The sequence below is a fragment of the Macrotis lagotis genome, chromosome 8 (assembly GCF_037893015.1).
Source record: "Macrotis lagotis isolate mMagLag1 chromosome 8, bilby.v1.9.chrom.fasta, whole genome shotgun sequence".
NCBI lineage: Eukaryota > Metazoa > Chordata > Mammalia > Peramelemorphia > Peramelidae > Macrotis > Macrotis lagotis.
Window position 1 is genome coordinate 85,997,248 of NC_133665.1, and position 13,978 is coordinate 86,011,225.

The 13,978-nt window shown below is 37.0% G+C and overlaps 1 protein-coding gene across 5 annotated transcripts in view; it reads left to right on the forward strand.

Moving 5' to 3' along the window:
• ADAMTSL1 (ADAMTS like 1) overlaps positions 1-13,978 on the forward strand; it is a 1,134,116-nt gene that overhangs the window by 1,069,546 nt on the left and 50,592 nt on the right. For all 5 annotated transcript variants that reach the window (XM_074197566.1, XM_074197568.1, XM_074197565.1 and 2 more), the window contains 2 exons: positions 8,734-8,913; positions 11,810-11,944. In XM_074197566.1, the coding sequence (XP_074053667.1) occupies positions 8,734-8,913; positions 11,810-11,944 (315 nt within the window). The remainder of the gene's footprint in view (positions 1-8,733; positions 8,914-11,809; positions 11,945-13,978) is intronic.

The window sequence follows — 13,978 nt, forward strand, 5'->3', positions numbered from 1 at the left end:
TCATCTCCCACTGACCCTTTACCCTTAGAAAATTGCTTGAATCTATATAAGATATGTTTCTGTAGTCTGTTGTCAACAATGCAACAGAATTTATTAAGTGCCTGTTTAATCACTGCAAGGGCATTAAATAGTCAGGTGTACAATGCAGGAAAAATTGCCAAGGGGGTGATGAGCAAAAAAAAAAAACCATTCACCTGACCAGAATTTATTAGGTCATTTTTTTGTCTCTGGGAATGAAGAAGGAAAATTACAGTATGGCTTTTCTAGGACAGCTCAGTGGAGATTAAATTCACTACTCTTATAGTCATATCCTCTTTGAGGTTCTTGATAAGACTGGTTCATTTTAAATAATAAGGGAAAACATTATGTTATTGATTTGATATGAATCATAGAGGGGGAAAATTCAAAGCAGACTATTTTACTTCCTTTTTAACTCTATAGGACATTGAAGAGACTAGAGAGTATAGTTCATGCAAGCAGCTTGTAGGAATCATAGCTTCAGGCTAAAACTTGTCTTCTGTTATAAATGAAAGCTTTTGGTGTGTTTTTATGTTCCCTTCTTGCTGTTCAATGCATTCTTTCTGGTGCATCATAATATTCAATGACAAAAATAATTAGTTGCAACCTGACTGAACCGTACAGAGAGAAAATGGTAAGTAAGCAAGCTAGCAGAGATGAATTCTCATAGCAATGCTAATTGGAAGACTTCTGCTGAAAATAGAAAAGATGCTAGCAGAAATGTTTCAGTTAGAATTGAAAATAACAATGTAATCTGACACAGCACCTTTCCCTAAAGAGTTACAATTCCTCAATTGATCAATGAATTAATAAAGCATTTATTAAGTACCCTAGTGCTAGGCTAAGCATTAGTGATATAAAAACCAAAATTAAATAGTACCTACTCTCAAGAAACTTGCATTCCATCAGGGAGACAGAAACAAGAGTAAATATAAAATGAATACAAGCAGCAAGGCAGTTTGGTGGATGGAGCACCTGGCCTGTACTCAGGAAGGCCTGAGTTCAAATTCCACTTCAGAACACTTATTAGCTATGTGATCCTGGGCAAGTCATTCTACACGTTTACTTCAGTTTTCTCCCCTGTAAAATGAACTGAAAAAAGGAAATGGCAAACCACTCTAGCATCTTTGTCAAGAAAACTGAACAATAAAAATGTATACAAAATAAATATAGGGTAAATTTATGAGAAGGGGAGAAAGTAATAGCAGCCATAGAGGATCAAAAAGTCTTCATTTAATCATGGATGGGAAACCTTTTTATTCTTCCAAGGGCTATTTGAATATTTATAACATCATTCACCTTTTATATTTGATTAAATACCCCTAAAGAGGTCCTAGATTTATTGAATTTCATGTCCTGCTTGTAGTTGACATGGAAGATTAGACCAAATGATTTTGAGGATCTTATTCAGCACTCAAGCTGGATGTTCCCCAGATTTAGATAGACGGTGCCATAAGACAGAGAGTTATGGATCTGAAAATGAGGGGAGGAGGTTGATGTGAATTCCAGAGACAGTGGACAGTCAATGTAAAGATACAGAGACACGAGATGGATTGTTGTATGTAAGGAACAGCAAGAACAGTTTGGTTGGACTATAGAACATAGGAAAGGGAGTAAGAAATGTTGAGGTTGGAAAGACAGATTGGATCCCAAGTGAGAAAGACTTTTTAAAAAAAATACAGAGGAAGTTTGCATTGCATCCTAAAACCTTAAAGGCAATAAAGTTTCTAGAGTTTATTGATTAAGGGAGCGACATGGTTAGGCTTCCATATTAGAAAAATAAGCATTTATGAAGTCCCTACTTTGTGTCATTGTTCTAAGCACTGTATCTTATTTAGTCCTCACAACAAACCTCTGAAGTAGGTGTAATTATCCTCTTTTTACAAATGAGAAAACTGAGGCAGACAGCTATTGAGTGGCTTTCCAAGGGTCATATAGCTACTAAATGTTTGCAACTGGATTTTACCTCAGGTCTTACTGATTTCCTGGCCCAGTTCACACCTAATCTGCTTCTGATACTAGGAAAAATCAGTTTGACAGCTATGTAGAGAAGGGATTGGAAAAGAGAGATAATTTGTGGCCAGGAAAGCAACTAGGAATGCTGGATGAAGAGACAAGCCACCTGAGTCTGAGTTCCAGTTCTGCTGTTTATCAAGTGAGGTACTATTTATAAACTTCAAAATAAATGCCAGCTATTGTTTTCATTATCATTATTATGATTGATTTTATTCTTTTTATCTTTTTTTAAATAAAATACAGATTGAAATAATCCCAGGAAAAGTCACTTACTTTTCTGGTTTTCTTTTATATTTAATGTTTTGTGAAATAATATACAAGCAGGAAAATGACTTTTTTGTATTAAAATGTATATTCATCTTCCATATATTCATCAAAAGCATCTTAAGGGCAAGTCCTCCAGCATCTTGTAGGATGCCATGTCCCTCATGCTACTTATCCATACGGTTTCAATTTTTTCTGTAATTGGAAAATTTCCCATTCCATATCTTTTGAGGGTATTTGATATGGCAGAATCTTTTGAAAATGTCATTCCTAAATTTATATGGATCATTGTTACATCTAAGAGGTTGCAGGCAACGGTTCTATCTGTAATGATGCTATATGTCTTTCAGAGTTTGCATGTTGTATTCTCAGGAATTTAGGGGGAATTATAATTTAGGGATTTACATCTGTAATACAGGGACTTAGTCATCTTCTAGTTTATGAGGGATATAATGAACTTCCTGTGTATAATTTTAGCTATTGACCATGTCATCCTAAGTATCTGACAAACGCCCACATTCTGAATCCTGCAAATATGTTACACATTTCTATCACATTATTTCAAAATCTGCATTATCAACAAGTTTGGGCTCCTAAGGGATAACTTTCTGTATTATCCTGAATTATCCTCACCATTATCATCATTGTTATTGCTACCATCATCTCATTTTCTCAACTTCTTAAAGGAGGTTAAGAAGACAATGGTCCTGGGACAATTTATAATCCTGCTTTTATTCTTTAATATCCAATATTTTATGAACTACTGCACAAATGGATAAGATATCTGCTTTTTGTTGTTAAATAAAAGTATTGAGCTATAAGCTTATCTTCTGAAGGCTCACTGAAAACATCCTTGGTACAAATCCAGTAGCAGACAGAACAATGGGGATGATGTGTTCCTTATCCTGTTCCCCCATGATTTTAATCTCTTTGGCCAGGTTTCTATATTTTGAAAGCTTTTCATTCCATAAAGCTTGGAAATTATGAGTGTTTGGATAGTGACATATATTAAAAACATTCTTCTTACGTTTTTATGAATCACTGTGATGTCCACGGGATTGTGGGCAACAATTCAATCTGTGATAATGGTCTGGTTCCAATAGAATATATTGGCTGGGTTCCTCAGGATATTTTAAGGTCTGTATTTGTACTATAGGGATTTGTCTTCCCTCAGTCCTTGAAAGACAATGAACTTCTTCTAATGTATAATTCAAGCCAAACAGGTTGTATCTTGTTAGGTATTAAGTAAGTGCTAAATGTTTATGGTGTACAGTGATACACTGCCATGAGTCCAAATTTCCTTGTATTTATCATTATTAAATATTCTGATCATCTTTCAAATTAGGCAAATCATTCCCCTTCTCAATGCTTCAATTTCCCTTACCTGTAAAAACAAATTTTCTCAGATTCCCCCCATAGTAATGCTTTCATAGCTGGTGAATATCATCACAAATTTCCACAAAACATCTCTGACTGAGGATATTTTTGTTGTTGTTCAGTCATTTTTTAGTTGTGTCCAATTCTTTGTGACTCCATTTGGGATTTTCTTGACAGAGATACTGGAGTGTTTGCTATTTATTTCTCCAGCTCATTTTACAGATGAGAAACTGAGGCAAACAGGGTTAAATGACTTGCCCAGGGTCACACAGCTACAAGTAACAGAGGCCAGATTTGCACTCAGGAGAGGAGTCTTCCTGACTCCAAGCCCAGCATTCTATCCACTGTGCCATTACCTTCCTAACTAAAGATATAAAATGATGACAAAAGGTTAGCACTTGAGAGGGAAAGCATTGTAGGAAAGCATTGCTACAAGTGGTAGTATGAGGGAAATACAAATAAATAGGACTGTTTCAAAAAGACAAAAAGGTCAATATTTAAGACTCCAATCAAATAAGAGGGTAAAACTAAAGCTTCAAAACTTGTTTCAGTCATCTCTATAGAAGAGAATTCTGTTATTCCTTATTCATTTTTTCCTACTCTCTTGTTCTGATTATCTCTGGGACACATCAAAGTCAGCAGTATAACAGCTGGATATTGTTCCACAAGGCATCCTAAGGGTTGTTCATTGACTCAGACTGATGGCTCAGATCATGCTTTACCAAAAGTAAGTGTGCATGCCAACACCACCACATCCAAAAGTTCAGGACAGAAGTCTGCATTCGGGTCAAAATGTACAGCTCTGGCTCCTGTAGAAGAATCCTTTAAATAAAAGCCTTCAGGAGAGAAGAGCTCATGAATAAATCAAAGAACTATTTCCTGCAGAATTTTTCTTCAATGGGAGAAGTTGCTGCTGTTACCACCACTGCCAAGAGGCGGGGACAGAGGCCACTTGCTGACAGGTGCCGCTAAGCTACATCAGATCATTCTTCCACATGAGAAACAATCAGGTCTTTTTGTTTTTGGAAGACTATGGAGACAGTTTCAAGCGTTTTCTCTCTTTTTAAAAAAATATAAACACTATCCCACCCACCAACATAACATCTCTTTCCTGGTATTTTCAACCCATTTTATAATCCATAACAGCCAAGGCAATTGGATGTCTCATTTTATAGATGGGGGCAGGCCAATAAGGCATCAAGTAATGGAGGTTAGGTGTTAAAAGATTACATAGTCCAGCCTCCTTATTTTACATATGAGAAAACTGAGGCCTGGAGATGAAAAGTGACTTGACCAATTTCAAGCTATTGAATAGAGGAGGTACAATTTAAACCCAGGTTTCCTGATTTTAAATGCAGTTTTCCAAGCTTATGAGTCCAATGTTTTCAAGAATCCATTTTATAACATATAAATGCCTTGGGGGGGGGTTCAGTCTGAATGACCCCTGTTTTACAAATGGAGGCAACAGGAATAAAGCACTGGAGATCACTTATTCTTTTATCCATTGTAACACCAAAATTCAATGAAAAAGTTCCTTTGTTCAGAGGAATAGATAACATAAGACAGAGATAAAGCCTATCTTCAAGGAGTATACAGTTTAATTGGGGATATAAGATGCATATTCAGAAAACTGTAATGTAATGGAATTTATTAACTCTGTAAGAGACATACAAATATATCACCAGGAGTATTCTTAAAAATAAGAAATCATTTTTTTCTATGAGGTTGGGGAAATTTGAATGGGAGAGCTGGTAATTTGAGCTGAACCTTAATGGATTTCAATAGGTAGATGTAATAGGGAAGAACAAAACAGGCAAAGGAATAAATGTGAATAAATATACAGAAACATTGCTGATGAGATATGAGGCAACATGATATGATGGAAAGAGCCATTGGAATAAAAAAAATATCTAGGTCTAAATCTCAGCTCTGCCCTTTGCTACCTATGTTGTTTCTAGTCTTTTGTTATCAAAGAAGATCAAAATGATATCATTATCACTATTTGAGACAAATTACAATGTTTCCAACTGTGGCTGATCAGATCAATATGAGCTCAGAATGCTCTACCACAAGTTGGGCACAAATAGTCCATGTCAACACCTGAGGTGTGTACTCTATACTTAAGTACATCATGTTTCCTTTGAGTTGCTTCAATAAAAGACATCACTGCTACCTATCTATAACTGACCATGAACAAGACTTCCATTTTTTGATTCTCAATTTCCTGATTTAAAATGAGAGAGTTAAACTACTGAACCCTAAGTTTTCTTACAGGTTTTAAATCCTAGACCCTTCAGGAATAGATTCTAGTCTGTTGGATTTGCTAATAACCATGCTGTACTGAGTTCTTCTCACTTAATAATAGTCCATACTCATATGACATTATCCAGCACTTTAAATGCATTATCCCATTTGGGTTTCTCAGTAAACCTGCAAACAAGAAGCTATTATTATCCTCATTTTACAGTTTAAGAAACTGAGGTTCAAATAAGTCTGTGACTTGCCCAAGGTCTCACCCGTTTTCATTCTTTATTTCTTTTTGTGGCCAAACTACGAACCCCAAAATCATGAAAAATCAATGTTATGGCATGTAATTTAACAAATCTAGAATCTATAGCTTTGGAATCCATCTGAAATTAAGAGTATGGAGAAAGGGATTAGGGCCTTTGAGGGGCACTGCTCTGAAAACAGGCACGCCTTCACAAAGAGAGGCAAATGTTGGCCCCATGCTCTAAGTGAAATCAGGTTGAGAGCTGAGGTCATTTGTTCATTCAAAATGCATTTATTGATAGAACTAAAGGACCATTTAGGTAGGCTCCCTAGTTGGGAATCACATGCTCTTTGGAAGTCATTAGTTACTCCCAGGGAATAAAAGTGCAAAGTCCAGACTGCTTCCTAAGTGGAGACCTATACAGTTCTTGTAGAAAAGGACAATTCAGAGTCCAATAAAAGAACTGGTTATAAATGTTATTCTTTTAGAGTAATCTCTTTTTTCTTATTTTTACCCAAGAGAATGAGGGCCAGGAATCTTTGTTTGCAATTTACTTTGCAGAGTCATTCCTCCGCTAATTGGTATTAAGTTTTTTTCTTTCTTTTTTTTCTTAATTTAACTAAAAACTAGGCTTACAGCTTGGGCTTTGGTGTAAGTTCATGTAATGCTCTTGCTCTCCCTAGTGGTGACATCTGAAAAAGCAGGTTCTCCCATTCTCCCTCCCCTCTTATTTGTCCATTTGTGGAGGAGAGATTCCCATCATTCTCAAATAGCTTTGTGAGCCATTTGATTACAGTAAATCTGAGTGAGCTATTGATGTGAGAAGACCCTTAGAAAACTTTTCACAACTCACCCTTTTGCAAGGAATATTCTCTCTTCCCCAACCAATGTGCTGGTTCCAGGTGGTTTTGATTCCATTATGATTCATCAGCAAAATAAAAGAAGAGAAAAAAATCAATCTTTTACCCAGGTGATCAGAGGAGAGATCTCAGATATGCCAAACACTTGGGCTGCCCATCCTCAAACCACCAAGTGGAGGAAGGAAACATAGACTAAAATCAAGAGCAGCTGCCTGATAAATGGGTGAACACACATAAGGCAATGAGGCAATGGCTCAAAACAAAGAGAAGCATTATTATCTGAGAAGGAACTCAAAGCTGAGGAGCCTGAGCAGCCAGGACCTCTAATAGACTGGAGAAAGGGAGAACTCACTTTTTAACCCCAAATGGGACTGATAAATATTTGTTAAAGAAAAGAGGGAAAAGCAAGCAAGCAAATGGGGGGTAGGAATGGGGAAAAGAAACACGCTAATATTTAATTCGACATTTATTAAACACCTATCATGTACAAAACTTCGTATTTGGTGCTGGAAAGACAAAGGCACAAAGGAAACAGTTTCTCCTCTCATAGAGGTTATCTGCACTAATGTGGTAAGCCTTTGGGACAGGGGAAGCTGCTCCAAAATTACCTGGTATAGCAAACCAGCCTATGTGGAAACAGCAACTTTGGGCCAAAGCTGGGTCTGCTAATTTTTCTAATTTTTTTATAACAATTTTTCTTCAAAAGAGTTCAAGGTGCTTTTAACCAACTCTTGGCCAACCACCTTATTATGATATGATGCTGGAGTCATCTCAGGAAGTCAATCTCTAAACTTTCATTGTGAGCTTTAGCATCTTGGAATCTCACAAACACTACAAATTAAATTATCCTTTTGTTGATTGCTTAGACTTAAGAAAATGATGAAGAAAATGTTAATGATGCAAATTTGGAGAGTCAGTTGTTTTGTTTTTTTGTTTTTTAGGTTTTTTTGCAAGGCAAATGGGGTTAAGTGGCTTGCCCAAGGCCACACAGCTAGGTAATTATTAAGTGTCTGAGACCGCATTTGAACCCAGGTACTCCTGACTCCAAGGCCCGTGCTCTATCCACTATGCCACCTAGCCACCCCTGGAGAGTCAGTTGTTAAAATATTTTCTAGCATACCCTTGATTATATGACAATATAATTATATTATATTCTACTTTAGTAGAAGCCTAGAAAACAGAATCTTCTCCCATAAGAAATTTTAAAAGTTTCATATTAAAAGTATAAACAGCATGACTGTATGATAGGTATAAACAGGTACATAGATAGATAGAAATTATGCCTATATTGTGTATATATTATTTCTAATCTTCTACTTCAATTTCCTCACAGTTAAGGAGCCTTTCTCCCTTTAGTTTTTTGTATGGTACTATCATTTAAAAGGTAAGAAACTGAGGTGGCTAGGTGGCGCAGTGGATAGAGCACCAGCCCTGGAGTCAGGAGTACCTGGGTTCAAATCCGGTCTCAGACACTTAATAATTACCTAGCTGTGTGGCCTTGGGCAAGCCACTTAACCCCATTTGCCTTGCAAAAAAAATTTTAAAAAGGTAAGAAACTAGTGAGAAGTTAAAGACATACTAATATGCCAAAGTTAGAACCATGATCTTGCATAGGCACTAGGATATCAAGTGCAAGCTCTCTCTGGCAATGTGACCATTCACCTGCTCTGCATTTTGTGTTCATCAGTTTATTTTTTTTCTTCCTAGGTGTGCCTGAAGTAGAAGTCACTTGGTTCAGGAATAAAAGCAAATTGGCTCCCCTTCACCACCTGCAAGATGGCTCCCTGTCGATTACAAATGTCTCCTTTTCTGATCAGGGGCTCTACTCCTGCAGGGCAGTCAATCTTCACGGAGAAGTGACCGAAAACACCCAGCTAGTGATCCTAGGTAAACAGCTGCAAGGTCAACTGCCTGTGGACAGGATTTCAGTTGAAAGTATCCACACTCATTCCCCCTCCCTCCCTCTCTACTCTCACCAAACACAGTCAATGAAACCTAAAACTTCCCCTAACTTATCCCTTGCCCTAGAGAGTCAAGGTATGGAAAGAATTTAAATATGTGATTTTGTGATAATAAGATTTGGAACATCAAGGAACACAGACTCATGCTCAGCCATCTTAGACTAGCTATACTATTTGCTGAATAACATAAAAACTCTTAGAACATCCTAATTCCTACAAGGAAAGCAAAGACAATGTGTGTGTATATATATATATATTCTGCACTGCCAATACTGGATTGAGTTTTTATATCTTTCCAGTAAAAAATGAAGCTACACACATAATTGCTCCTAGACGGACTGTCTGGCAAGACCAATACCATGTATATGTAGGGATGCAAAGGAAGTTAGAACCCCTTGCCTATATACCAGTCAAGGATAGGTCTGATGAAGCTAACCTAAATCCTTTTAGATTTAAAGGTTTATGAATATGTCAGTCACACCATTTCTATTTTCATGTCCCCATTTCCTCCTCTGGCTCATAGCACTGATCTAATCAGCCTATATCACATATAAAAGTTCTTGACATCGATTTATAGAATTGTCACCTTAAACTCTGAGCACACACCTCCAATTATCCATAGGAAGAGAGCAACAGAAAAGGTCTTATATTTACGCATAAACATATATGCTAATTCAATACTTCAAGAATCTGTTTTAACATAATTTCAGTGACTTGGGGGGAACCTCCTTTCCCTAATAGAAATTACAGCCTCTCTATCACTTAATAGATAATCAAGAGTTGATATCATTGAAAAATTCATAACCAGGCAGTCTACCTGACAATGAGGCTTGCTGAATGTAAGCCAGGATGACTCCTTAGAAAATGGATAGATGGATAGATAATACATAGTTATATAAAGGTACAAAAGATAGAAAGATTGATGAATGATACACAGTTATATAGATTAAAAATATAGATACCTCACTTGGTCTTTATTCAATTTGGTAATGGCTAGCAAAGTGTGTTCCACCAGAATCCAGAAGCACCTCCTTGCTATAGAGGAATCACACCTATGTATCTAACCACACACACACACACACACAGCTATTATTAGAATAGGAGAAAGAAATAATTTAGGCTTTACTTTGACCAAACTGCTGGTGAGAAGTCCTTGCTTGCTATGGCTTCCAGAAGGCACCAAATGCCCCACTTGGGCATGCAGCTCACCAGTGACTATATAAGCCCCAAATCATCTTGGAAAGCAACAATAACTCAGTTCAGTGAAGGATGAAGTTTACTTTGTGTTCAGTTTCCCAGTCATGGGCTGAGCTTCTAACCGGATGATTGGACTCAAAAAGCCGTTGTTGAGCCCAAAGCCTGGGTGGGACCATTACCCCTCACTGATTTATGGTACTTACTGATGGAGTTTTCCTCCCTAATAACACTTCCCCATCACTTTCTACTAATGGAGAGATGAAAGATTAACCAGGGTGTGTAGCTGCTACTGTAGGTCTGGTAATGAAGTGTATACATTCTGTGAATTTGTATTTAGCACTACAGTGCCATTGAAAAGCGGGTGAAAAGATTGTTTGGGGAATGTTACTTCTTCCCTACTTTAATCAAATCTGACGGAAAATTACTATTTAAATTCTCACTCCAGGGCATTTTTTTAATCAGAAATAACATTGGTTTATTGATCACAGTTCATTCATTATTCCAGGCACTTTTTGAATATAGAAAGTGGTTTCATTTTCTTTTTTTTCAATCATTTAAAACTAGCTTAATTTGTTTAAGTGGAATTTTTTTTTTCAAAAAGCTGAGACCTAATGCCAACTATTGAGACGCAAGAGGTTTGTTTGTAGTCCAATAACACAGACCTACATTCATTCAGCAAATATTTATTAAGGGCTCACAGTGAGTTCTATAGGTAAAGGGCAGGAGGCAGGACGTAGAAGAAGAAGAAGAATAGGTCCATTTGGAGAGTACCTACAGTCCATTTTTGGAAATGAGAGCACAAAAACCCTCTTAAAACTTACAATGACACTAAGACTTTTGGGACATTTATATTTCAAAGAACAATTTAGGGAGCTTCAGATAATTACATTGATTGACATGTAGAATTCAGAGAATTTTTGAGATTAATGGAACCTTGGAAAACATTTATTTCGACTTCTTCATTTGATAGAATAACAGAACAGTTTCCTCACTTCCCCTTGGTTAGTCACCTCTTAGTTACAAAGCAAACTTATTTCATTTCAGCTAACATTTATTAAATATTTAATGTGCAAATCTCTATGGAGACAAAGATACTTCAATAATTTCTCAAGGAACTTGCATCCTACTGAGAGAAAGAAAGTATAGTACAAGGTAGGGCATGATGAGGAAAAGCAGAGATCTAAACAATGTGCTGCATGAAAATCTGAGGAAAGTGTGTGTTCCTGGCATCAGTCTGGTCAAATGTCTGGAGATGAGAAATAGGAGGCTGGCTAACCATTAAAATTTATAAAGAAAATTTTTTGCATATAAACACTACAAGATCTTCAAAATATGGTTTGATTGACAAATACAATTTGTGTTTTCAAGAACCCATTTTTGACACAAAGTACAATAATGTGCCCAGTTCTCAGTAGTAATCTAGTTTTTTCAGTAAATGAATCCTATAAATCACATCCCAACTCCAGTGAAAGTATGGATGTCTATTCTAGAGAGATCTTCTCAGAAACCAGCAACAGAAACACCTGACCTAACCACTTAAATACCCTATCCTCTTCCTATCCTTGCAACAAGTAGTAGATTTTTATGCTTTAGTCTGCTCTGATCCATCATTTCCCTGCTCACAGATCCACCCCATCCCCCTTCTCAAGTGGAAGACATGAAGGCACTGCTTTCAGCCAATGGACCCAACTTTCCCTCTGTGTTGACTTCTCCTCTGGGAACACAGCTGGTCCTGAGTCCTGGGAATTCTGCCATCCTTGGTGAGTAGTCAAATCTTCCAAAGCTCTTGGCATAATTCCAGGACTAGATTGAATTTATGGAAAGGGGGACTGTGTATAGGTAGGATGGAAGGAACAACAGTGGGGTAGCAGAAAATCCTCACATTGCCTAGAGAATCCAGACTTACCCAGTGGAAACTTTTGCTAATTTTCCATGAGGTTGGGGCAATTCTCAGTCTGGCCTTTTCATTTGTCTAGATTTCAAGGCAACTTTGCCCTCCATAACTGGATCCCCAATCATACACATAAATGGGAATCTAATGACATGAACACAGATCTAGTATAACTAAAGCACAACCAGAAAAAAGTCAATTTTAGTTTTCCTTTATAGCAAAAATTAATGATAGTGTCTATAATATATCTTGAAAACCCCAAATTTTACAATAAGGTGATGTGTAATATTAACTTTAATTTATGGTGGACTTTAAGGCAGAAAAGGCATTTTCCTCAAAATTACCCCCATGAAATAAGTAATCCATGTATTATTTTCATCTATTTTATAGATGACAAAACTGAGGCTGAGGGAGGTAAAGTACTTTCTCTCATTGAATATCAAAGCAACATTGGAACCCAGAGTTTCCCAGAATTCATTTCACTTTGCTACACATGTAAATTTGGTTTCTTTTCCATAATGGTTACAAGCTTAGCATTAACTGCTGGCTTTGTTAAATGAATCAAAATCCACACAATTGAATAGAGTTGCAGATTTTATTTAAACTGAAGATAGCAAATTCATTTTCTAATTAGACCTATTTTAAAAATCATATGTACGTGACAAAATTCTTTATTTTGATTCAGTACTTCCCAAGACAGATTATCTCACAAACCTAATTGCATTGGTTTTCTGTGGTGTTTTTTTTCCCTTTTCTGGAGGTTCAATCACTTGTCAGCGGCCACTATGGCACCATTTAGTCCCCTGGAAAAATGAACATCTACTCACTGTCCCTTAATAGCTTTACTTTCTGTCTTCCACATTCTGGAATAATATTTTGTCTCCTGCTAGCCATGGGCAATAAGAGTTTATTGTGGTTTATGTGGTGACATTCCAATGCTGCTTTATAGCTCTTTGTTTCCTTATGCTGGTGTTTAAATCTAATAGTTAAGGGACATCTTAATACCCTCCTCCATAGTCAGCCCTGCTCCATAGAAGCGAGACAGTGAGTCAGTCTCCATAAAAAACCCTGCATGCAAGTACCTGAGAGGAATAAGCTCCTGCAGGGAATGTCACCATGTCTCCATGATTTTAGTCACAGACCATGATCTATATGCTGTTTGAGAATGAATTGGGAGATGATGTCAGGTCACAGATCTTTGAATACCTTCAGTGATTCAAGATGTACCAAAGCCTTGTGATTACATTCTTGGGGCAGTTCTCAAAGGATGGGAAAGATTTGCATAAGCATAAATGCTCCTTTTGGGGAAAATGGTGTGAACAAGGATAAAGAGAACAGGTCTCTGCATGATTGCACCCTGGACGGGGAATTAGACGTGTCTGGCTGAAGTGGACAACCCTCAAAGGGAAGGACAGGAAGTGAGAATTAGACAGCTAACTTTTAACGAGGGCCCACTTATGAATGGTCTGGGATACCACTCCAAGGATGGGGGGGGGGGTAATTCTGTGACCAGTGGTGAAACATTGTGATCTGGTGTAGAGAGTGGACTGGAATACAGTTTATAGAATTGTAGGTTTTAGAACTCATGTAATAAATGGGAGACAACATAGTATAATAATAATGCTAGTATTTATATATTTTTAGATTTTCAAGATATTGTATATGTCATCTTATTTGATCCTTACAAAAACAATACAATGTAGTTTCTACTAAGGTCAAATAGTAAGTGTCCAAGGTAAAATTTGAACTCAAGGTTTCCTGACTCCAAGTTCAGTGATTTATTCAGAGAGAAGACTGGACTTGGACTCGGGATAGAGAAGAGTTTGAATCCTGCCTAACTAGTTTTGTTCATGAATGGCTATGAATAAGTCACTTAAATTTTTCTTAGTCTATTTACTCAAGA